Source organism: Mastigoproctus giganteus, chromosome 9 (genome assembly GCF_048544385.1).
Source record: "Mastigoproctus giganteus isolate SK-2022 chromosome 9, ASM4854438v1, whole genome shotgun sequence".
NCBI classification, from domain to species: Eukaryota; Metazoa; Arthropoda; class Arachnida; order Uropygi; family Thelyphonidae; genus Mastigoproctus; species Mastigoproctus giganteus.
The window spans coordinates 187,160,480-187,186,064 of record NC_143583.1 but is presented as its reverse complement, the minus strand read 5'-3'; the positions used below and the strand labels follow the sequence as shown (position 1 = coordinate 187,186,064).

Genomic DNA, 25,585 nt, shown 5'->3' with positions numbered 1-25,585 from the left:
TTGCATTTGCGATTATACCGATAGCTGGAATTGTATTGGTTTTTACATTATTATGGTGAAATGTGTTTCCCCTTCACTGATATAAAAGACATAAATACATTTTCAGAATCTTCTCTTCATTCCTATCGTGTTGCGTTCGGTTGGGGGTGATTCTACATTCGGCTGCCATTTCTTGTAAACACAAAGGCGAATCGTGCATAAGCGAATTCAGTTCGTGTTATATAAGATATCATTCCCCTATTTATAAATCGTGTATGATCGAATTCGTGTAGTGTAAACACGTGTTATACGAGGACTGACTGTACCAATGTTTTAAACTGATATATCCACCATACAAAATTAGCAATCATCATGATGGTTTGTGGACCTTCCCATAATTGAGGTATAGCAAGAGACATGCTTATTACTGTATATAGTGCATTCACCACTTCTCTCTCTCTCATTTGGAGAAGTCTAGGTTTAATTCCCATATAAGACTGAAGAATTTTTAAAGGTCTCTTCAGTTGAGGCTGTAGTTAGCAGATCTCGGGTGTGGGAAGCCATTCCGCCCCCTGCCCCCCCACAATTGAGTTATTTTGAGTTTCTCAGAGTATGAAAACATACAGTAATATACTAATATTTATGTATTTATTACATATTGATGCATATTGGCTCAGATATAATAAGTATCGGTATCGGGGGGGGGGATACCGACCTCACCCATCCATTCCCTCCAAGAATTTGTCTAGTTCTTCCTTGAATTTATTCAAGTTACTCACTTCCACAACAAATGTAAGTTTGTTCCAGCAATCAATCACCGCCGGTTGAAGTCAAAAACTGAAGTCTGAATTTATGCCTCCTTGCACGTGTGTGTGTGTGTGTGTGTGTGTGTGTGTGTGTGTGTGTGTGTGTGTGTGTGTGTGTGTGTGTGTGTGTGTGTGTGTGTGTAGTCCATCTCCATCCTTCCTAAAATGAGGCCTCCAAACCTGTACACAGTACTCCAGTTGCAGCCTAATCATGGCCTTGTACAAAGGGATAATCACCTCCTTTCCCTGCTAGCAAATTTCCTCTATATTGACAAAGCCCCGTGAGCTGTCTTGGCAGCCTGTCTTCATTGCTCAGAGAACTTCATATCTGACTGCATAATTACCCCAGGTCTTTTTCATTTTCATCTATGCTGAGTGTAGTGGAAAATGAAACGGTTACATTTTTCTCAGCATAGAGGAAAATGAAAAGGTGATTACTCTAGAATTACCTGTGTGCATTACTTTGCATTTGTTGATGTTAAATGCAAAATTAGACATTAAGCCTGATCTACCTCCATCAATATTAATAAATATGGAAAACAACAGTGGGCCTAGCATTGAACCTTGGGGGACTCCACCAATAACATTAGTCCTCAAGAGCAGTGTCGATTAATAACTCTGTCTTTGCCCAATCAGCCATCCCTTTATTCATGAATCCCTTTATTCATAGCAGTAACTTGCCCTTAATGCCATATTGCTCCAGTTTGTACAGACATCTTTTATGTGCAACAGTATCAAAAGTCTTCCTGAAATCCAAGTAAGTATATGGGTATCAAAATTAGTTTTTGCATCCAGTTCCTTTGTTACTGCATCACGGTATTCCAGATTGGTCACTCAAGACCGCCCCTTAACAAATGCATGCTGTGACTGCAGTATAATTGCATTCCTGTGTAGATGGTCTTGCATTACTTCTTTAACTGGTGACTCCATTATTTTTACTGGAACAAATATTATCCTGACAGGTCTATAATTATTCATGTCACCTGTTGATTCCCTTTGTGAATTGGGAATACAGTCACACATCTCCAGTCCATAGGGATTGGAGATGTGTGAATCAAAATTCCCCTGAATCCAAGGATGTCCTCATAATTATGGCTAAGGGTTTGCTTATCTTCTTTGCTGCCTCCTTTGATATAATTGGATAGATTCCATCTGCCCCAGGTACCTTTTTTATGTTTATCTTCTGCAGTTCAAGGTGCTTTTTATGTTTACCTTCAGAAGTTCAATTCTCTTCCAATAATATCACTGTGTAAAGCTGATAATTAGTGGTATTTATAAGTACTTATCATATTTATCATACACGGTTATGTTGCCTTGCATTTCCGTGTTCATATTCTTATATAGGCTACCTTCATTGTATTGTAGAAGTAGCTGGTACTGTTTGCATTTTTTAGTTAATAAATGTAATAATTTATAAAATATTATTTAAATTGATCATGTAATGTTTGATTGCACCGTTAATGGCAATAGCGATTGCTTCTAGCTTGTCTTATACTGAAAATCTTGCTAAATATAAATACTTTTACATTTATATTAAATTATATGTATATATTTGTTATTTTTTCTTATTTGTTTATTTTTTGAACAAGAGTTCTTTTGTTTTGTGGCAGTGTTTGATGCTCTGGCCCACTGATGATTGAACTGAGTCTACTGTTATGTGATCAGTATATATACACCATGATCACTGAATTGTGGCCGCCTACCTAATACCATATTGGGCCACCATTCATATCGATAACAGCCACTATTTGTCTAAGCATTGATTGCACTAGATATCTTGAAAATGTCTGTATGGATCTGTAGCTATGCTGCTTGCAAGGCTTTCCACAGTACCAAAATAGATGATGTTTGCCTGACTGTAAGCCTCACTTCCCATTCCAAAAGATTCAACAGATGTTCAATTGGATTAAGGTCAAGCAAATATGAAGGCCAATCAAAATGGGGGATATCTTCACTATGTTTCTCAAACCACAATTGTGCAGTGCTGGGCCCCATGACAAGCAAAATGGTAGAGTGCACATGATCTCCTAAGAGCTGCTGGTAGACCTCACTGCTGAAATGTTTTTCCGTATGCACCAGGGGTCCTAGTTCTTGCCAACAAAACACGTCCCATTTTAAGCAACCATTACCTGGATGGTGGATACCATGCACAGTGAATCCATGGACTCATTGCTTGCACCACACATGGTCATCTGTCAGTGTGTTGCACCAGGTATTTGGGCTCCTCCAACCAGCACACTCATTTCTAGTCCTCCAGTGTCTAACCAACAAGTTGTTGACATCACAGCATTTGCCATTGACAGTGATCAGCAATGAGGAGAGGGTGTCTCTTGCGTCATCTGAGTGCATGGCAGATCATCATTTGGGATATTGTTTTTGCATTCTCCATATTGTATTGTGATGTCATGTGTTACAGAGTGACCTGCTGTTGAGCCTGTACAATGTGCTGTACCCTTCGCTCATCACAAACATCCACCTTGTGTAATCCTTTACAATTTGTGGTGGCCTGAGGTGGTTTAACCCATTCAACACCTTTGTACATCTTAACCAGACTGGGCTCTGAACAACTGACGAGATGTACCATTTCCGATATGGAAGCACCCAACACATGTTTCCACAGTCATGCTCTTTTGAAACTCTGTGATATCTTTACTAATTTCCTATAACTGCTACTTTATTACTTTGATTTGCATAACAAGATGCAAATTATCACTGCTCTAGCATGGTGTTCAGTTTTTTATACTAGGGCTATGCAGCATAGTCCATTGTAAATATTGTGATCCTAATTCAGTAATCACTGAGTGTAATTATTCATACATTTAAGATGTATACAGTGCAACAGTTAATTTAATTCTTTCCATCAGCATGCATAGGGTTCTCATCCAACATTATAAATGAGCAATCCACAGTTATTTGGGAATGCAGAGAAAGAGCAGCAGCAGTAGCACCACAGTAAAGAAATCTCTATTCGTCTATTACTTTGTTGCCTTGATCACTCATAATAACTGCCATTGTACATACCAATTTGATAAGTAACAGAATGATTTATTAAAAATAAAATTAAAAATAAATAAAATGAAATCCAGTATAGACTGACTAAATCCCTAAAATGTACTGCAGCTTTTGAAGGCAATTGCCTCCTTTGTGAGGGAAATTTACTATGGCAGTGCATTGTTAAATATCATGGTAGTTATTCTTCACACATGCAAAGACTGGATATGACCTGAGAGCCCATGCTCAGTGCCACAGTGACCTCAAACTTGGGCTCAATATGGACTGCCCTATCTCTGTTAATAGTATTATGTTCCTCTCAAATTAATTATCTGTAAGAGGACAATATGTGATTAGAAGGTCAACAAAATAAGTACTGTTACACTCTATGATCCATTAGAAGTCAGTGTTTTATTTTCAATTACATTTTTGAAAAACTAAAGTTTTCATAATTAATTAATATTGATTTACTGAGGATTATCTCGTGCACCCGATGGATCATTTCATGCACCCAACTTTGGAGACCAGTGGCCTAGATCACCAGTTTCTGGTCTCAGCATAGGAAACTCTCTCTTACTCTTAGCAGAAATCTTTATCAACAGTCTTGAAGTGTCCTTCTTGAACCAACAAATAGTCCAATCAGTGCTGTGGCTAAGGTGCAACGTTCTTTTAGTACAGAACCACAATAATGAAAGTCTTTGGGAGTTCTTCACCAATCTGAACAGTTATCATAACAAGATATCCTTCAAGCCTGAAGAGAACAAACAACTGCCATTCCTGGATTCTGCTCAGAAGAACATCATCCAGTGGTATCTTGAGATCTGTCCAAAGAAAACTTACAGATACAGTTAAATATCTACATATCTTTAACTCATAATACATCTTTAAATCCTTCCACTCATTCACATCCGAGGTCAGGTCTTAAGATCCTTACATCTGGAGAGTCCTCTAGATATGTGACCAAGAGCACTTTCAGCAGGAGTTAAGTAACTCTTGCTGAAAATGCTCATATCCATAGCTAGTTCGGCCGACTGGGCTAGCCGAGTGGGTCAAGTACCTGCCCGGCAACCCAAAGGTCGCGGGTTCGATTCCCGCCTCGGGCTTGGATCAAAGTACTGCAAAAACCTTGGGAGGTGCAATATGGCCACAGAAGCCGATGCGCCAACAACTACCAAATCAAAAAAAAAAAAAAAAAAAAAAATCATAGCTAGTTCAAATAAGCACCCACAGAGTGTTACCGAAGACCACTGCTTCAGAGTATGGCCAATTTTCACAGCCCCAGAGTCAAATCCAGGTACGAGACTAACAAGCTTATCATACTGTATATCCCAGGATACATCAGTTCTATAGATGAAACAGCCAAAGTCTGTGTAATACCCAGATTTGCTTTAAAGATGCTGATCCTGTACAGTAAATTCAGGTATTACAGGCTTTGGCTGTTTTTGCTATTGAATACGACGGGTGCTTTGTCATGACAGTAGCTGAGAGAGTATCTGATGGGAGGTTTGAGTCATTATTATTTGAAATTGCATCCAATGGAAAATCATTTGGTGACAGAAGTTTATTGACTATGTTGAAAAGCATGGTCTATAAACAATGTAGCACAATAAATGAAAATACTGATATGAATACATCAGTGTTTTTGTTCATTTTGCTACATTCTGATAGACTGCTGTTAATAGTTTAGTTTAATTTCCATTCCATACATGCAATTTAAAGCATGGTTATTTTGAGAATTACTCATCAAAACATTCATTGTACTAACTTGTTATTTGAGTTTTTCGTTCTGTCATTTTCCTTTTTCAGCAATCATTATCAGTTCTTGCTATCTTCTGAAGTTGCCAATTTAAAAGGTTCTGGTTAGAAATAGCTGTATCAAGTTTGTTTTGTAACTCATGGGATACATATAGAGAAATGAGATTTTGAGTCTTGATGATTTGTGTTGCTTTGATTTATTAAAAGATTTATGCTCTGAAAATATCGTATTAACTAACTGCAGAGTCTCTGTACAGTTGGCATCTTGTGCATTGATTTTGGGTGCAAGAATATCTATATATGATTCCTCTAAACTGAGAAAGAACTCATCAAGAATATTTGCAAGTGCCTCTCTTTGTTTTGTTATGGTACATTCTGTGCAACTCAATGCATCTTTACCTTGCTTCATTTTCTTAAACATTTTATGTGATATTGTTGCACATTTGAGACAATATCCCATTTTGCATTTTATACAGAATTTTATACATATTTTTTAAAGTTTTTTTCTGGCTCTGACATGTTTTCTTTCTGCCTATCTTTGGTTTTGACTAATTCTTCCTTTTTTTTTTCTTTTTAAAGAGATTCAAACAGTACAGTAAACCCCCGCTATTCGCGGTATCTGTATTCGCGGTCACTGATTTAATATAAAATGAAACCTAAAAAAATGTGAATTTTAAAGTGCCGTGAACATTTTCCGCCCTAAAAAAACATGGGCGTGGCTAAAATTATCTTTCCAGGTCAAAACAGCGCTCAGTGGGTGGGGGGAGAGGGGGTGACAAAATCACGAGCATCGATGTTTCTTGCTAATCCTTGTTCAGTATGTGTTATGCACTTGCCATGGTAGGTTTCGTCCTTTGCTTTTAATTTATATGCTTATAAATTGAATAAATTTATCAATTTATTAATTGATATGCTTACAAAAGTGATAAATCTACCATTTTGCAGTGTAAAACAGACTGTTTTGAGTGTGTTAACAGACGAAAGTGATTTTATTTGAACAAGTTCTTTCTAACCCGTACAAAAATATGGCTACGAATAACAAGGGAAATGTGAAAATATCAAAGAAAATATCACACCTGTGCCATCTTCCCAGATGGCACAGGTGTGATCCAGCAGGATAATGCACCCTGTCAAGTTGCCAGTATAGTTTGAGAGTGATTTGCTGAACATGAAAGTGACTTCCAGGTTGCTACCTTGGCCACCAAATTCTCCGTATATGATTCCCATTGAACATCTCTGGGCTTACATTACTCGACAAATCCGCTTTCCACATATGGACCCTCCACTGTGGACTGCCACAGAGCTACGGGATCTCTTATGCCAGGGGTGGCCAACAAGTCGATCGCGGATTTAATTTCGGTCGATCACTGCGAATTTTAAATATACAGTCATCACTCGATTTGTGCATTGAAATTTTTGAGATGGTAGATTGTGGCACATTTTGAAGGAAAAAAGTAGATCGCATCACAAATTAAGTTGGCCACTCCTGTTTTATGCAATCCTGGCAACAAGGTACAACATACTTCCTGCAATATTCAGAGTGGTACAAGAGGAGGATATTCTCACTATTAGGTAGATGGCCGTAGTGTTTTGACAGTACAGTATATAATTGATGTTGAATAAAATAAATTATAGAGTGAGGTAAAGAGTAACCTGAACATAAGCTGTTAGCTGACATGTTTTGCATTTGGCTGGTACTTGAGAAAAAAAATGAAAGTGTTACTTGTTGTGAGAATGTCCAGAGTAGTAAATATAACACTTGATAGATATAAATGGATATAAAAAATTGATAAGACAATAACGGGATATAAAACTTGCGGTATAAAGGACAACAACAGAACAAATGGAAAATTAATGTGGGCTATGGGAGTATTATTGGGCTGTATGAATAAATGAACATGGTCAGGTTGGATAAGTGCATCAATTTGAGTTATTGTAAACTATAAAAGGAAACCTCATACCTTTATGTAGGAACAGAATTCTCTCAACACTCACATTGGAAGGAATATGTGATTATATAATTATTCAAATAAATGTCCCATATTTAATATTAAATAAAATCAATTACGAAAATTACATTAAAGTTATATAAATAAATATTATTAAAAGATTGTCATGCATTCAATTCTCATCCCCAACATAAAGTATCAGGAAAAGCTAGGAGAAGAGGACAGCCATCAACCCCCCCCCCAAAAAAAACAAAACCAATACCGCTCGTTAACTTGAGAACTGAAAACAATTGTCCGATTTAAAGTGTCACAAGAAGTAAAGTGTTACACTTTGCTTCTTATGAGCATGGAGTGTATCCGAATAAGTTTGGTCCCTTATAAGAAGTTTAGACAATTTTATAATTTTAGATATTTTAACCTATGTTTTTTAACAATAAATCGGATAATTATTTTCAATTAAAATCTAATTGATTTTAATTAAAAATCAATTTGAGTGGACTGTGGTTCAAGCCTATGTGACTACTTAGGAAATAATAGGGTTGAAATTCTCGATCTCTCTCTCTCTCTCTCAACTTAAAAAAAAAAAAAAAAACAAAGGGCTCACATGTAGATTTAATCATGCAAACCAAAAAACAATACATTTATTTACAGAATAATTTGAAGTTTGCACAGTGAAAACATCAGTAACTAAAATTTTATTAATTCTTTTACTGTCACATTCATCATCAACCATTTTCAATCCACTGCAGGATGAAGGCCTCACCAGCAACTTTCCAGTTCCTTCTGTTTTGTGCAATGACCATCCATTTACTACCCACAAACTCATGAATTATATTTCTCTGCACAATTTCTCATTATACGCATCAGATTCATTAGGCCTATAACACACCTACTCGGACACAGCATGGTTTTGTTAAGGGGAAGTCTTGCCTGACCAATTAGATTGGATACTATGATGCAGTCACAAAAGAACTGGATGCAGTGAATAACATTGATATTATATATTTGGATCTTAGAAAGGCTTCTGATGCTGTTGCACATGGAAGACTGCTGCACAAATTGCAGCAGTGTGGCATTGGAGGCAAATTGCTGCTATGGATAAAGGGATGGTTGAGGGGGAAAAGACAGAGTAGTAATCAATGGACAATGCTCATCGTGGATTAATGTTATTAGTAGTCCCTCAGGGTTCAGTGTTGGGTCCATTATTGTTTTCTGTATTTATAAATGATATTGATGATGTTATATCAAGCTTAATGTCCAAGTTTGCAGACGATACAAAGGTTGGCAGGGTTGTTAAGGACACTACTGACACTATGCTGCTGCAACAGGATCTGGAAAGGTTGAGCAGATGGGCTGAGAGTTGGCAAATGAAGTTTAACATTGACAAATGTAAAGTACTACATATGGGAAACAGTAACCCCAGAGCAACATATCAACTCTGTGGTACTACACTGACAGTGGTAGAGAATGAAAAGGACCTGGGGGTTGTGCAGGCAGATATGAAGTTTTCTGAGCAGTGCAGACGGGCTGCAAGAGTAGCTCATGGTGTCTTGTCAATGATATACAGGAATTTTTCTAGCAGGGATAAGGAGGTGATTATTCCCTTGTATAAGGCAATGGTCAGGCCACACCTTGAGTACTGTATACAGGTCTGGAGGCCTCATTTCAAGAAGGATGTAGAGCTGCTGGAACGTGTACAGAGAAGGGCAACAAGATTATGAATGGCACAAAGGGTTGCTCTTACGAAGAAAGGCTTAAGTTTTGCAAATTACACTGTCTGGAGACTAGGCACCGGCGAGGTGATCTGATAGAGGTGTATAAAGCCTTGAATGGTTTGAGCATGCTCAATGCCAATGGGAATCTTTCCTTGTTTGTTCAGAATAATCACCTGAGAGGGTATAAATTCAAATTGAGAAAAGACAGATGTAGGTTAGATGTGCAGAAATTTGCCTTTAGCCAGCGGGTAGTTGGTTGGTGGAACAGACTTCCATCCCTTGTTGTGGAAGTTGATAGCCTAAATAAATTTAAGGCTCAGCTTGACAGGTATTTTGAATGAATGGAGGAGTGAAATGGGAGTGGTGGTTTTTTTTGGTCTGATGCTGCATAAGCTTGCTTTCTTGTATCATATGCCTCTGCTAATGCTACTCTCATTTTTCCTTTCCCAATGCTTATGTCACACCAAACAGACTCAACATTGCATTGTCCACCAACATCAGTTGTATGCACTTCCTTAGATTTTGTGTTTCTTAACTAACTAACAGTTTAACTTACAACTCAAATTTGATGAATTTGAGCTGCTGGTGAAGACATCAAAGGCTGATGTTTTTGGGATATCAGAGACATGGTGTCACACTGAGATAAGGAATGTAGAATTGGAATTTGGGAAGTACAATGTATACAGACAGAATAGAAGGGAAGGAAGGGTGAAGCTGTTAGTGAAGAAACACAAAATCTGAGGAAGTGCATCCAGTTAACATGGGTGGACAGTGCAGTGTTGAGTCAGTTTGGTGTGACATAAACACTGGGAGTAGGAGTGTGGTATATGACTCTGATGAATACAATGAACAACTGAACAGGGAAATAAGAGTTGCCCATTAAATCAGATTGACTTATAATGGGGGATTTTAACTTCCCAGATATATACTGGAACTTGTGGTTGGTCACTCACACACTAACAAGGCTTTTGTGGTTTTATTGGACAATTGTTTTCTATAGCAACAAGTTCGAGGGGCAACCAGAGGGAGGAATACACTTGATCTGATTATCAGCAGTGATTTTTCATGCATTAAGTATCTGCAGATAAAGGAACCACTAGCTGGCAGTGATCACAGTGTACTGATGTGGGATTTACTTAAAGATGTAACTAACATCAAGGTACAGAGAGGGGTTTTTGCTTTCGTAAAGGTGACTACGGTGGTCTCAGAGATATTTTATATTCTGTGCAGTGGGACTACTGATGATGTTATCAACAGCAAATTTTAAATGGGAAGCATTCAAGGAATTAATCTTGGAAGCTACTAGGCTTTTCATACCAATTAAGAAATACTTTTCAAGGTTTACACCTAAATGGATGTCAGATGACTCATGGCAGAGAAGAAATATGCATGGCACCCATATACATTATCAGGAGACACAGATGCCTGTGGTGTAAGATAGTCTGCAATCAAGTCACAAAGTAGGTTAGGTCAGCAGAGGCAGATTATGAGAAATCTTTGGCAAACAATTCAAAGAAAAACAGAGTTTACATAAGTAAAGACTTCTTTACTTATGTAAACAATAGAAAGGAGGAGATGACTCGGATTGGTCCACTTGACATCGATGGTTCGATTGTTGGTGAACCTACTGAGGTAGCTAACAAACTGATTGAGTATTTTGCATCTACATTCACACATGAGATCTGTAGGAAAGTGGAGGCCAGAAGCTTATCAAACTCTAGCAGGGAGCTAAATGGTTTTGTAATAATTGAGAGCAAAGTGGAGGAGAAATTGATCATAAGAAAGGCACCTGGGGTGGATGGGATCAATCCAGGTATATTAAAGGAAGTAAGTAAACCCTTAGCCAAATTTATGAAAGATTCTGTGGACTCAGGGGAGGACCCCATGAACTGGAGATATGCAAATGTGTCCCCAATTCACAAAGAGGGATCAAAGGGTGACACGAGTAATTACAGACCTGTTAATGTAACTTTTGTTTCAGGGAAAATAATTTGGAGACGACGGTTAAGGAAGCAATGCAGAATCATCTAGACAAGACTGCAGTTATAGTTCAGACACAGCATGAGTTTAAAGGGAAGTCTTGTCTGACCAATTTGATTGCATACTATGAGGTGGTTGCAAAGGAACTGGACGCAAAACATAATTTTGGTACCATATACTTGGATTTTAGGAAAGATTTTGATACTGTGGCACATGGAAGACTACTGTACGAATCGAATCAGTATGGCCTTAAGGCTAAGTTGCTACAATGGATAAAAGGATGGTTGAGTGGGAGAAGACAGAGAGTGATTATCAGTGGACACTGCTTTTCGTGGACTAATGTTATTAGTGGAATACTCCAGGGTTCAGTTTTGCTATTTTCGGTGTTTATCAATGATGTTGATAAACACCGGGTATATCAGTTGAAGATATATCAGTCTAAGTTTGCGGACGAATTGAAGGTTGACAGGGTTGTTAATGATTAATGATGGTATGCTACCTCAACAGGATCTGGAAAAGTTGAGCAGATGGCTGAGAGGTGACAATTGAAGTTTAACATTGACAAATGTAAAGTACTGCGTATGGGTAGCAATAATTCCAGAGTAGTGTATCAACTATGTGGTGGTACTTCACTCAGGGTAGTGGAGAATGAAAAGGAGCTGGGGTAATTGTGCAGTCAGATATGAAGTTTTCTAAGCAGTGCAGACAGGATGCAAGAGAAGCTCATGGTGTATTGTTCCCTTGTATAAGGCAGTGGTCGGACTACACCTTGAGTACTGTATACAGGTCTGTTGTGCCTCATTTTAGGATGTAGAGCCGCTGGAATGAGTACAGAAAAGGGCAACGAGATTGGTGAGTGAAACAAAGAGTTGCTGTTACCAAGAAAGGCTTAAGTACTGGAAATTGCAGCTTGTGGAGACTGGGCACCTCCTAGGTGATATAATTGAGGTGTATAAGGCCTTGAATATTCAAGGTTTGAGCAAGCTGAATGCTGATGGGATTCTTCCTTTTACTCAGATTACTCACCTGAGGGGACATAAATTCAAATTGAGGAAAGGTAATTATAGAATAGATGTGTGGAAATTTGCTTTTAGCCAGCGGTTGGTTGATAGTCAGAACAAACTTCCATCTGTTGTGGTGGAGGTCAACAAACTTAGTAAGTTCAAGGCAGAACTAGACAAACATTTGGAGAGAATGGATGGGTGAAATGCGAATTGTTTTTTTTTTTTTTTTGCCTGATGCTATATGAGCTTTCTTGCATCATATGTCCCTTCTAATGCTAAAATTTGGCTGTTATATTCACACACATTCAGACAGGGACTAAGTCATGAACAAACCAGTATGGATTAGTTTTTGTAAGTATAAACCTGTAACCACATGTTCTGTATGTAATGGTATCCAGTGTTGCCACTAGTGTGGTTTTGTAAGAATTGCATATGGTCTCCAAAATGAGAGAAATTAGCTCTTTAGCTTTGGGTTGGGTTGCACAAATTTTGAATCATCCTGTATTCCTTACTGTTCTATACTATTTGTTGAATTTTGAATTACCCTATACCTGTGCTACTACTTGTAATCTGCTTATGCCACAATATTGAGTGTCTGAATCGTTGCAGGTTGGTTACACATTTATTCAAGTGAATAATTTTGAAAATCAAAATTTTATTCAGGTTAATGAGCATAAACTTGATTCCCCTCAGTACCTTTTAAAATGATAGGTGATATGTCTTTATACATGCAGACCTCAAGACAAAATTGTAGACAAACATATATTTACGAATATATGTGTTTACCCCATTTATTTATATTTCAATCTTAATATATGTTATCACCAGTGCTTTTTTTTTTTTTTTTGTCATAGAACGCACCAGAATGCGTTCCGGCACCCTTTTTCGACGGATTTTCCAAGTTTTAAAAGTAACTTTTGAAAATTTGATGTTTGTTCAACATGGACCTGAATCACCCTGTCGAGCATAGTAGGTCAGTAGCAGAATCATTAAAATGGTACATGCGGGCTGCTTGTATGTAGAGTCCGATGCATGCGTACTTTGTCTGCGCTGGTTGTGATGGCACTGCTCGGCTTGTGATTGGTCGTGTGGTCACATGCTGAGTGCTTACTGCGGGCGGTGACCGTTATGTTTTGTTACACAAATGATGTGTGTGGGTGTGTGTACAGTGATTGACTACGTGCGAAAGGTAAATAATTTCTTTATTTTAAAAACTCGTTGGTGAATTGAAAATCTTTTTTTAATTTTTAGTGTAAAAGTGTGACCCCAAATTTAAAAATGAAAAAAATTACTAATTACTTCTCAACCATCGGTCCTGCTAATAAAAAGGCCAGAATATTAACAGATACAATGACAGAACACACGAAAATAACAACGCCTGTTGATATTTCTGAATCTGATCTTGAGAAACAAAGCCAAACTACAAATGACTGGCCGGACTGCTGGACCTATGATCAAAATAATGATTTTTGCTTGAAAAATGAATGGCTCTGTGTTTGCAAAATGAAACTTGGCTGTACGCCTTGTAGAAAAGTTGGAACTCTTGGAGTTGAAACGAAAATGGGAATGAAACTTTCCAAAGAATGGACCAACAATGAGATAACCTATTCTGGTAAAGATAGGAAGCAGCAGTTGAGCTCACTTCGAAAAAAAAATTTTGATCACAGAGAATCTGCTGCACATAAAGCAGCATTAAAAATAGTTGCTGAAAGTGAAAAAATGACTCTTGAGAATTTTTTTTAACGTCATTATCTCATGAAAAAATAACTGCAAAAATTTTTCGAACTGCATATAAAGTAGCAAAGGAAAATCAATCGTTCCATCATTTTGAAACTGAAATTGATCTGCAGAAACTGAACAGAGTTGATATAGGTCATATTCTTCATTCTAAAAATTCGTGTATTAACATTGTTAATCATACAAGTAAAGAAATGAGGAAAACTGTGGTTAAAGAAATTGTTCAATCCAATAAAAATTTCGTTGATAATTGATGAATCAACCACAATAAGCAAAAAAACTACCCTCATAGTGTATGTTTGATGCTGTATCGAAGGTGTTGGAATGAATTCACCGATAAATTTGTTTTTGGACTTTGTAGAACTTGAAAAAGTAACGGCAGAAGGAGTATTTGATTCCTTACCCCAATGTCTTTACTTTTATGGGATGACAGAAGATTATTTAAAAAAATATTTGGTTTCTCTGGTGTGCTACAGTGCTGCTGTGATATTAGGGTGTAAAAGTGGAGTGAAAAAATTGCTGTCAGAACGTTTTCCTTCTATTATAGTTTGGTATTGTGCTAATCACAAACTAAAATTATCAGTAGGTGATGCTGTCAAGGAAACTTCAGGAATAAGTAGATTCAAATCATTTATTGATAAACTTTACATCGTATACCATGCTTTGGCAAAGAATAGTGAAGAGTTGCATTTATGTGCAGAATTACTGGGGGCTGAGCTGCTGAAAATTGGAAGAATTTTAAGTACCCGATGGGTGTCATCTAGTTTGCATACAGTTTTGGCTGTGTGGAATAATTTTGAATCCCTTGCGTATCGTTTTGAAGAAGCAGTGCATGATCCTACAAGAGATAAAAATGATAAATGCACTTATGATGGCTTGAAAAGAAAAATCACGTCTACAGAATAACTCGACTATCCACTTGTCCCTATTAGACTTAGAAAAGCAAATAGGTAGAGGAAAAGTAATAGTAGGAGTGGAAGAGGAAAAGAAACGGTGTAGAAGAATGAAAGGGACAGTAACTCCTTCAACTTACACCACTCATAAACTCCTCGAATAGGCAATGCTTCCCCAGTGGAAAAGGCTGTTGTTACCTATTCTTGGAAACTCCGGACATCATCAGGCTTCCCCTGGTGCCGTTTCAGGGCTATTTGGCCCTTCTTCGGTAGGTGGGTAGATACCACCACCCAGACGGTGAATATGAGATATATCAGGCATCTCTCATATTGTGGAGTTATACTTCATAACTGTTTTGCCATCATTGCATCACTTGGGTACCTACCCACCCACTGAAGAAGGGCCAAAAAGCCTTGAAACGGTGCCGTCTGGGTGGTGGTATCCATCTGAGAATAAGTAACATTAGTCTTCTCCTTAGGTGAAGCGTTACTTATTCGAAGTAGTGCAACATCATGGCAACTCATTGTGAAGGTATTCACAATATGAGATATAACTTTAAAACGATGCCGTTTTACTAATATTCGGATTTATTCAGATATAGCTATGTATTTCTGATGTGCTTGCACTATATTTATACATAGTCTAGACTCCTCCACAGTTTGGGGTTTATGCCCTAAACGCTTTTGAGTCTAAATGCATGATACACCATCAGGCATCTCTCATATTGTGGAGTTATATTTCATAACTGTTTTGCCATCATTGCATCACTTGGGTACCTACCCACCCACCCACCGAAGAAGGGCCAAATAGCCCTGAAACGGCACCAGGGGGAGCCTGATGAAGTCTGGAGTTTCCAAGAATAGGTAACAACAGCCTTCTCCACTGGGGAAACGTTGCCTATTTGAGGAGTTTGAGTGGTGTCTGTTGAAGGAGTTACTGTCCCTTTCATTCTTCTACACCGTTTCTTTTCCTCTTCCACTCCTACTATTACTTTCCCTCTACCTTTTTGCTTTTCTAAGTCTAATAGGGACAAGTGGATAGTTGAGTTATTATCCCACACATATACAAAAAGCCCTGAAACGGTGCCGTCTGGGTGGTGGTATCCATCTGAGAATAAGTAACATTAGTCTTGTCCTTAGGTGAAGCGTTATTTGAAATAGTGCAACATCACGGCAATGTGAAGGTATTCACATTGCCGTGATGTTGTTACATGAGATATAACTTAAAATGATGCCGTTTTACTAATATTCTGATTTATTCAGATATAGCTATGTATTTCTGATGCGCTTGCACTATATTTATACATAGTTGTGTTCAGGTTTACTTTTCAAATTCTGAAAGTAAACTTATGAATTGTCAATTTCTTATAGCAAATATGCTTGCATATTGAGGCATTTTCAGAATCTAGTTTTCAGTACAGTAATAAACAGGCAATGAAAAATAGTTCAGTCACATAATCAAAGCCTCCCATGTACGTTACCATAGAATCAGTAAGAGCCATATCACATCTACCTTTATGCTAGGTTTTGGTTTCATGACCTTCTACACAAGGAGATATTACAAGTGCTTACTGTTTTTACTGTGTAGCGTAATAAAAAGTCATAACATAAACTTTTAAAAGAAAGAGCAGAAATAATTGAGTTAAAAAGTAGACAGTTTTTCTTAATGCAGTTTTTACTGTACCGCTATGCGAGATGAAAAAAATGACTGTAAATATTTGTGGTGGGGGGGGACATAAGGTGAATATTTGATTAAGCATGAATTTTAAAAGCAAAAAAATAGAAGTAGACTTATATGCTGAATATACTGTAAGAATTTGTTTAATTTGATTAATATAACATCAGTTCCCAGTGATAAATTCATTAGAAATCTTATCACTGGGAATTGGTAAATTATACTAATGATATTCGCCTTTCAAGATAATGAATTAGAGAGAGAGACTACTTGAACAATTATAAAATATATTGTCCCTGTTTGTTGCTTCAAATAAATGATTGTTGAAAATATTTCATTCTTATCAATTATACTTTAGAATAGTGACATCTTGTAGAATTGCTGAAGACTGACCAAATATAAGATTCAGAGGTGTTAAAAATTGTAATTGTGATGTCAGATTCTCTGTAAATATGGAGATTTGTGAATAGTTTTTTTTTCCCTTTAAACACCTAATATAGCTTTGTTCAACTGTTAATTAACATGTATGACTGCTTATTATATTAATTTAATTAAAATATTGTCACAGTGATGTTTAAAATATTAATTACCTTAGAATTTTTATTCCTCTTTGTACTTCTTTTAATAAAACTTCTGTTGCAGATATTTATTTAATAATGGAAGTATCATGATGGTGATAAGTTCATTAATTTATCAATTACAGTGTTAAAGTAAATTAGGAAACGTTGCTTTAACAATATTCCTCTTGGCAACTTGAATGCATTTATAATATAGATTGTGCAAATTCCATTATTAACTTTTATTAACATTCTTCAGATTAACTGTTATATTAATAACTCCTTCCAAATTTGTAATGTATAAATTTAAGCTCATCAGAATAGAGATTCTGTTTACATTATTATAAGTTTTATTTATATTTTGGGCCTGCACAACAAAATATTCAGATCATATCTGCAATGTAAATGTGTCTTTACTCATGAGATACAATACCTGGGCAGGTATTGTATCTCATCTTCTAATTTAAATTAACCAGATTTTTGTTATTTAAAAAAAAAATGTTTCATCATCTAAACATCTTTTGTTTCTCGTTTAGGGATCTTATAATTTCAGTAAGTACCTTCCCAAAACCAATTGTTGCAGCAGTAAATGGAACCACTTTGGGCCTTGGAGTTTCATTACTTGCACTCTGCGATGTGGTCCTTGCAAGTGATAAAGCTACTTTTAGGATACCTGCAACGAAACTGGGATATGTGCCTGAAGGAGCAGTTACTTTTACCTTACCCCAAGTTGTGGGTACGACTATAGTAAGCATATTTTTATTGTATTAATTTATTCACGTCCTAAAAAAATTTTTTTTTTTTATTGAATAATTTTATAATTATTCTTATTTATATATTGTTGGTTAGAAATCTGTTGTTGTTACTTTTATGTTGCACATAGTCTTGTTAGAGAGCCTTCTTTGTTAACAACTTGCATTTTGAGCAGATCAATCAAAGGAATTTTATAAAATCTTTTCAACTATGAAGTGTATAGTAAGGTACCTAACTGTGTAGTTAATAGTAATGGTATTGGAATCTCAAGTCTGGAATACTGAAAAAGAGATTGCCTACAAGCAAGACAGCCATCTGTGAGTGAAACCTTCACTTTTGGTGACGTTTAGTCTGGCTTCACTTTTGGTGAAATTTGAAAAGTTGCTCTGGACATTTCCAGAACTCTTGAAAATTGAGTTTAGCATAAAAGCCTTCTAAGTAAGCTTTTATCTTATGGTCTACCTGTGAGGTTCTGTTATTTAATCTCCGTTTACATCATATATGTTTGCAACCTTCTGCCACTGATTGAAAATCTTATGCTCACAAACTATGTTAGTGTTGTGTGAAAAACATGGCTATATATCTTATACAGGAACTCCCTGACTTATGTAAGGATTGCTTTCCGTGGAATGCTACATGTCGGAATTTCCCTAAATAAGCATTTACGGAAATTCTACACTTTCAACTATGGGCGCTGAATTTGATAGAAGCAAAAAAGAAATGTTCGACAAACATGTACACTAAGTGTTTAAAGAAAGTGCGTCACCTAGGAATTTCGCATTTTTAACCCTTTTTCGCGATGGCATTAATGACTATCGTCACAAATAGAAATATAAACAAAAGATATTTATTAATCGTTAAGTAATATTTGACAGGTGCTCTCAAAATATTCCAAAATGAGCATTTGCTACCTTTATACAACAGTTTTGGTAAACACGACAATTATGGCTGAAATGTCATCAGAAGCCCTCAGTTTGCTTCAGTTTATCATTTTAAATCGAAAACAAAATGAAAAGTTCACCAGGTGCAAACTAATATTTTGTTGAACCACCTCTGGCCCTGATGACAGCAGCACACCATCGAGGCATTGACAAGATCAATTTCTGAAGGAAATCAACTGATAGTTTGTGGTTCCAAGCACGAATTATGACTTCCCGAAGTTCACAAAAGGTCTTTGGTTTCTGGCAACTGCAAATTCCACACGATGCCAACTGGTCTCTATAGAATTCAGGTCCGGGCTGTTTCCTGGTCAGCTAAGAGTTGTAGCGGACCATTCTTCCAACCATTTTTTCACCTGTAACAAATATTAGCAGACATTACTGTCGAACCTTTAATGCAGAAATGAAGCTAAAATAACTACAGAAGTGCCTACTTACACTTTTTGCCCGATGACAAGGAGCAGAGTCAGGTTGAAAAGGTCTCTAATGGTTGACAACTATTTGCCTTCCAATATAGCCAGGTATCCATTGGCATTTACGGAACCTTTTATAAACTGCAGGTGACCTACTCCGCGGTACAAAATGCACCCCCATATCCTTTGGCTGGTAGGTAATTTCACTGTAGACACCATACAGTCTGGATAGTATTCTTCACCACGTCTACGGCGAATCGTTTGTCTCTCCTCAGAGCCATGCAGGTTGAATTTCTTCTCATCTAAGAAAACAACTGACTTCCACTGCTCGGGGGTCCATTTGACATGCTCCTTTCACCAAATTAATTGGGCATTTTTTATTTTTTGTGTGAGGAGGGGTTTCTTCTTAGGACGACAGGCTACAAGTCCATTTTTGAAGAGGCATCTTCTGACTATTACTGCACTTGCTACCACTCCTGTATGTTCTTCTCAGACGAAGAAGCTTTATGGTTTTTAAGGCATAAGCACTTCAAAACGTGGTCCTGTTTTGGTGTAGAGACTCGTTTGCATCCGGTTCCTTTTTTCCTTTCAGCAGATCCAGTATTCTTGAGTTTGGAAAGAAATCTACTCACTGTCGACTGATTATAAGACACCCTATAAGAAATATGACGGGAAGGAACATCCTTCCTCATGTAAAGCAACAATAACACTCTTTATTCGTGGTGTCAACTGCACATAACTCGCCATCCTGACAGAAGCAAGGACATCAGCTGTTACTTTCAGCTATAAGCACGCTTTGCAACTTTTGCAGAGCATGCTTATATAGCTGAAGGTAACAGCTGATGCAGTATTACATCACCTATTCATGTCAATCTTATCTGATGCAATCTGTAAGAAATAATGCCATATAATTATGTTATTCAGATGACAATTACAATTGTAAGGGGTGATGCACTTTATTTGAACACCAGTGTAAATATAATTATTCAATCTTTTTATCTCATGCTCAGGAAAAATTACAAAAAGAGAGAGGAGATAGGTATAAAATTAGCAAGTTTTACCTTTTGAGCGTTGTTGCCAGAATTAACTCTCCAGCTGATAAGCACGCTGCTGCGGAAGTTGAGGGCTGTGGAGATTTAGAAGGGGTGTTTTCCAACACATCGCAAAATTTGTTTACATCTGCAGAATCGGCACTGGCGACTTCGCCACATACTTTAATGTTTTGGAAACCAGCACGATGCTTGAACCTATTAAACCACCAGTTGCTTGCCACGAACTTGGCTTGGGGTTTGTCATACTTATCGTTATCTTCATAAATACTTCTTGCTTGAATGACTGGTAGATTCAGGGGCACTTGCTTCTGAATCTGATTTTCCATCCATATTATTAATAGCTTTTCTATCTTCAATATAACACTTGAACGCTGTTTTGTGATCACTGTTGGGGCGGACTGGTCGCGGTGTGAATACATTGATCATTGAACATGTTCTTTTATACGTGCACTGTCCCTTAAAATAGTATTCACTAGAAAACAGGCCTTGTGCGTCGGGTTGCATTATATCATCAAAGTTTCTTACGATGACCGACTAACTGGTTAAAATAAATTTATTAAAATAAAAACGATATATACATAAGATAAAACAGAGTTAGCCAATGAGTCGATCGCGGCTTTAATTTCGGTCGATCACAATGAATTTTAAATATATATAAAAATAGATTAGTCAAAATCTAAATGTTATTATTATTATGCGCCCCACTGCATACGCTTATTACAAATCTGTTGAACCACATGAACACTCTTGTCGGTCAGCTGCTAGGCTTGTCTAGTGAAAATTCACGCAGTTACTTTGAGGAGAGCATAGCGTATGTGTTGAATTCTTATTTGGCTTACTTAATATTGATAACTGGACAGTGCTTATACGTTAATTTAATACCCTTTGATTTAAAATGAATACTACGAAAAAGAGTACAACGTATCATTTTCATCAAGGGTGGGAACTAGAATACTTTTTTGTAATGATAAAAAAAAATGTTGTTATTCGATTTGCAATGCTTCCGTGGCTATACCCAAAAAAGGAAATTTAGAAAGGCACTTCAAAGTGCCTAGCTACCATGGCGTAGCTACCATGTTGTAGGCAGGCAAGGCAATTGCCTCTGGGCCAGGGGCCCTTTAGAGGCTTGGTGTCTTTGGCTGTCTCCTCTTTTTGCAATTTTTATTAATTAAGTAGGGGCCCTAACATGTTCTTTGCCTCCAGGTGCGAAAAAGGGTAGCTACTCTACTGATAAATACCAATCTGATTTTTTGCCTAATAGTGACCTTAGAAAAAATAAATTAAAAGAACTGAATCCAGATTATTCGCACAACAAAATTTCTTCGTGATACCTAATTTACAATCTAAAGCAGTAACTGTAGCATCATTTAAAGTGAGTCCCTGGAGGTTGTATACAAAATAACCACAAATAAGCTCCCCAGGGAGGGAAATAACAACGACAACAAAAACGCTTCAAGGATCCCTCACTAAAACATGGGATGATTCAATTAATAACATTCTAAATATAATCATTCTAGAACCCCCAGACAACCTCAGTGACAAGCAGGAATAAATCTCCCAAGAGAACGAGGCATACACATCGCAACAAATGGAGCCGCCCTTCACCTTGGAGGAGCTACAAAATGCTGTGGCACAGATGCGAAATAGGAAATGCCTTGGACCAGACCTCCTGGAGCCGGAGCTGATCAAAAAGGCTGTGGAACACGTACCTGGCCTCCTGCTCAAACTTCTAAACTGCTGCCTGCAAGCAGGGAAATTTCTGACCTCCTGGAAAACCGCAAATCAGAAACTCATCCTGAAGAACCCTAACAAGCCACCGGAACAACCGGATTCCTACCAACTGATAGCTTTATTGACTACCCTGAGTAACCTATACGAAAGGCTGTTGCATAAAAGAATTGAGCCACTACAAAGCCGCAAACCTAGAATCACCAAAACAATATGGATTCAAACCAGGATTATCAACCATAGAAGCAGTCCAAAACCTTATATTCAAAGCAACCCAATGTGACAGGAAGTACTTCCTAGTCATCGCAGCGGACTTCGCTGGGGCGTTCGACACCCTGTGGTGGCCGAGCGTCCTTGGCCAGCTCCGGGAGGCAGTGCTCCCAACAAACCTGTACAAGTGTATAAAGGATTACCTAACTGACCAAAGAATTGAGGTGATAACACCTTTTTGAAAAGCGGCTCAATGGGTCCGCAGGGGCTGCCTCCAGGGCTCGGTCCTGGGGCCGCTCATGTGGAACATTGTCTTTGATGGCTTCCTGGCTCAGGACTTGGGCGAAGTGAGCTGCCAGGCCTTTGCTGACGATTTGGTCCTGATGGTGGAGGCGGACTCCAGATTGGGCCTGAAGACTCATGCAAACCAGGCAATACAGGTGTTATTGGATTGAGCAAAGCTACACATGTTGAAGATCTCACCCACGAAGATGAACTCTGTTCTACTGAAAGGAGTGCTCAACATCCACAGACCACTGCAAATAAAGATAGCAGGAGCAACCATCAAACTTGCAAAACAAATACGATACTTAGGAATTACAGTTGACATTAATTTATCCTTCACCCCCTCACATCATCCACCTGAAAGAAAAACTAAGGAATTACACAGCATTAATAGCAAGAGCCTCACACTGGGACTGGGGATTAAACAGAAAAACCCTGTCCCTGTATTACAAAGCAATTTTCATCCCAGTCATTACCTACGGATCCCAATATGGTACAAAAAAGCAGGAACAGTAGTAAATAAAAGACACCTAGACACAGTCCAGCGTAGCATTATGCTCATCATCTCTCGTGCATGCAGAACAGTGAGCATGCACACACGCCCTCCGGATCTTGACAGGAGTCCTCTCATTGGACCTGGAGGTGACTTGCTGCAGGCTGATGTATCACCTGTCTAAGGGAACACCCACTACAATCTATGGACTCGCCCTAGAACCAAACAACAACCGCAAAGCAGAAAAGCATAGAATTGTGACTCACCTGCTACAGCTGTGGCAGGACAGATGGACAGCATCAAACAAAGGCGAAGTGACGAAGAGATTCATACCACTGGTTGCCAAGACATATCCAAAAGGCCCCCCTCCCCCGTGGTTTAACCCGGGGTTAAATGCAACCTACTTACTAATGGGCCATGGCCTATTCAAGGCAAAATTGAACATGCTGGGTATAGCGGAGGAGCTAACTTGCATCTGCGGTGAGCCTGAAACATGGCATCATATAATGCACGACTGTGAGTGCTATGAGGAACACAGAAGCGTGCTAATAACTAAAATACAGTACATACCAAAAAACAAAGAACGCCATCTCTTGGATGCAGAAGACGACTACACGGCTTTCAGCCAGTTTGCACAAGAAGTCTTTGACCGAAGAAGAACGGAAATTACCATCCACAATGAATGAAAGTAAATTACATACTCGAAGAAAATCGACCACCCCACAAGACTGCAAAGAGCAAGAGGAAATCAAAATGAGCATATAAGAAGACAACCCCGACCAAAGTGAGGCCACAAATGGATCAAAGGACCCAACAGGACCCCTACAAAGATCAAGAAAATAGCAAAGTGACAGGGAACCTGGTCAAACACAGCCACAGGAACTAGTCGATGAAGATGAGTACATGCAAACAAACCAAGTGACAAAAAAACCCGGACTGGACATAAATGCAGGAACTACTTGCAATACACCATATGGCAGTCTGAATAGGACTCCCTAGTCCTATTCACCTTTAATTCCCAATCCCCAGGCAGGGGGGAGACGGTTTCCTGTTCCCTCCCTCCCTCCCTCCCTCCCCTGCCACTCCCAGCTTCTCTACGCCTGGTGGGGAATGGCCTTGTTTTTTAATTTTATTTAAACTACTCTCTTTCCCGAACACCAGGTGGAAGTATGTCTCATCATTGAGTTTTTCAAATTTTTACGCAACCATTCTTTTTCACTTTGAATGTTTATATCCCCTTATATGTTCGTCTGAACAAGAGTAAGGGTGCTATCATTTAGTTAACTCAATCCATTTAGTCTTAAACACTTCAGTCAGGTCTCTTTGTAAGTGCTGCAATTTTGTAGAACTGAAGGGTTTTTTTTTTTTTTTTTTTTTGTTGATAATGTCCTTGACTAATCTTTTTGCTCTTATCTGAACTCGTTCAAAGAGATTCTTAAGATGAAGCTTCTAGATCTGTACACAGTACTCAAGGTATCACCTAACCATTGCCCTTATACAATGGACAGTCATTATCCTTGCTGACAAAATTCCTGTATATCAGTAACACTAAGTCCTTGCAGCCTTCCATGTTATTTTGTGAATTATGTTATTTTGTTATTATGTTATTTTGGGGATTATTGTCTCCATAGGCAGTAACTTGCAATTTATTGATTTTAAAACTTAATTTCCATTTCTCAGCCCTAAAATGCCTATAATTTTTTTAGGTCTTATTGCAGTAGTATGCCTTGATTCCTGTCATTAACCATCCTGCCAACATTTGTGTACCTGCAGACTTAGACATTTAACTTAATATGCCTTTGTGAGTATTATTATTAATAAATATTGAAAACAGTATGGTGTCCCAGTACTGAATCCTGAGAGACTTCACTAGTAACATTAGTCCAAAAATAGGAATGTCCATTAATAATGCCTCTGTCTTCTGTCAATCACGTATCCCTTTATCCATGGCAATACCTTGCACTAGTCTTTCATATGGAACAGTATCAAAGATTTTACTGAAATCTAAGTATATGATGTGACAATTATTTAAATTATTTTTTGCATCTATTTTCTTGGTTATTATTATTTATTTTTTTTTAATGAAAATCCCAAACATGAGAGATATTAGAACCTATATTACTGAGTACCGTGTATGGGTTGGAGGTTAAGAAGATGAAAGAGGATATTTGTTGACATTAGACTTGAACTTGTGTAGACTGTAATTTTCAGGAAATATGTATGAAGGAAGGTTGTTCCAGAAAATGGCAGATCACTAAATAAACGAGGAAGACGTTTGAGTTTGAAGTTGGACAGTAAATGGATGTTGGATGGTGTTGGCATGTGTTTGGACTGTTTTGAAAGAGAGAGCAGGAATTATAGAAGCCAATTCAGAAGAACAGTGCCAATGGAAGTATCTGTAGAAAAGGCATGCAGCAGAAAACAGTACATCTTTGAGACAGAGAGTGAAGAGGCTCTGTTAAAGATGAATCATTAATTAACCTAACTACCCTTTTCTATATGGAATCTAGAAGCTTGAGAGAGGTTTTGGGGGCACTGCCCCAGGTGTGGGAACAATATTCCATGGTAGGGCAGATTTGCAATTTGTACAGAGTGAACAGCTGTTTGGAAGAAAAGTAATGCCGAGAGCGAAAGAGAAAACCAAGTTTTTTAGATGCAGTGGAAGCAATATT

The 25,585-nt window shown here is 37.9% G+C and overlaps 1 protein-coding gene across 3 annotated transcripts in view; it reads left to right on the top strand.

Moving 5' to 3' along the window:
• The window catches only part of LOC150080951 (uncharacterized), a 233,556-nt gene that overhangs the window by 103,079 nt on the left and 104,892 nt on the right, over positions 1–25,585 (top strand). For 2 of the 3 annotated variants that reach the window (XM_090382126.1, XM_090382125.1), the window contains exon 5: positions 17,578–17,788. In XM_090382126.1, the coding sequence (XP_090238252.1) occupies positions 17,578–17,788 (211 nt within the window). Of the gene's footprint in view, positions 1–17,577; positions 17,789–24,619; positions 24,695–25,585 lie in introns of those variants that run through there. The other variant, XM_090382128.1, reaches the window with a different exon arrangement.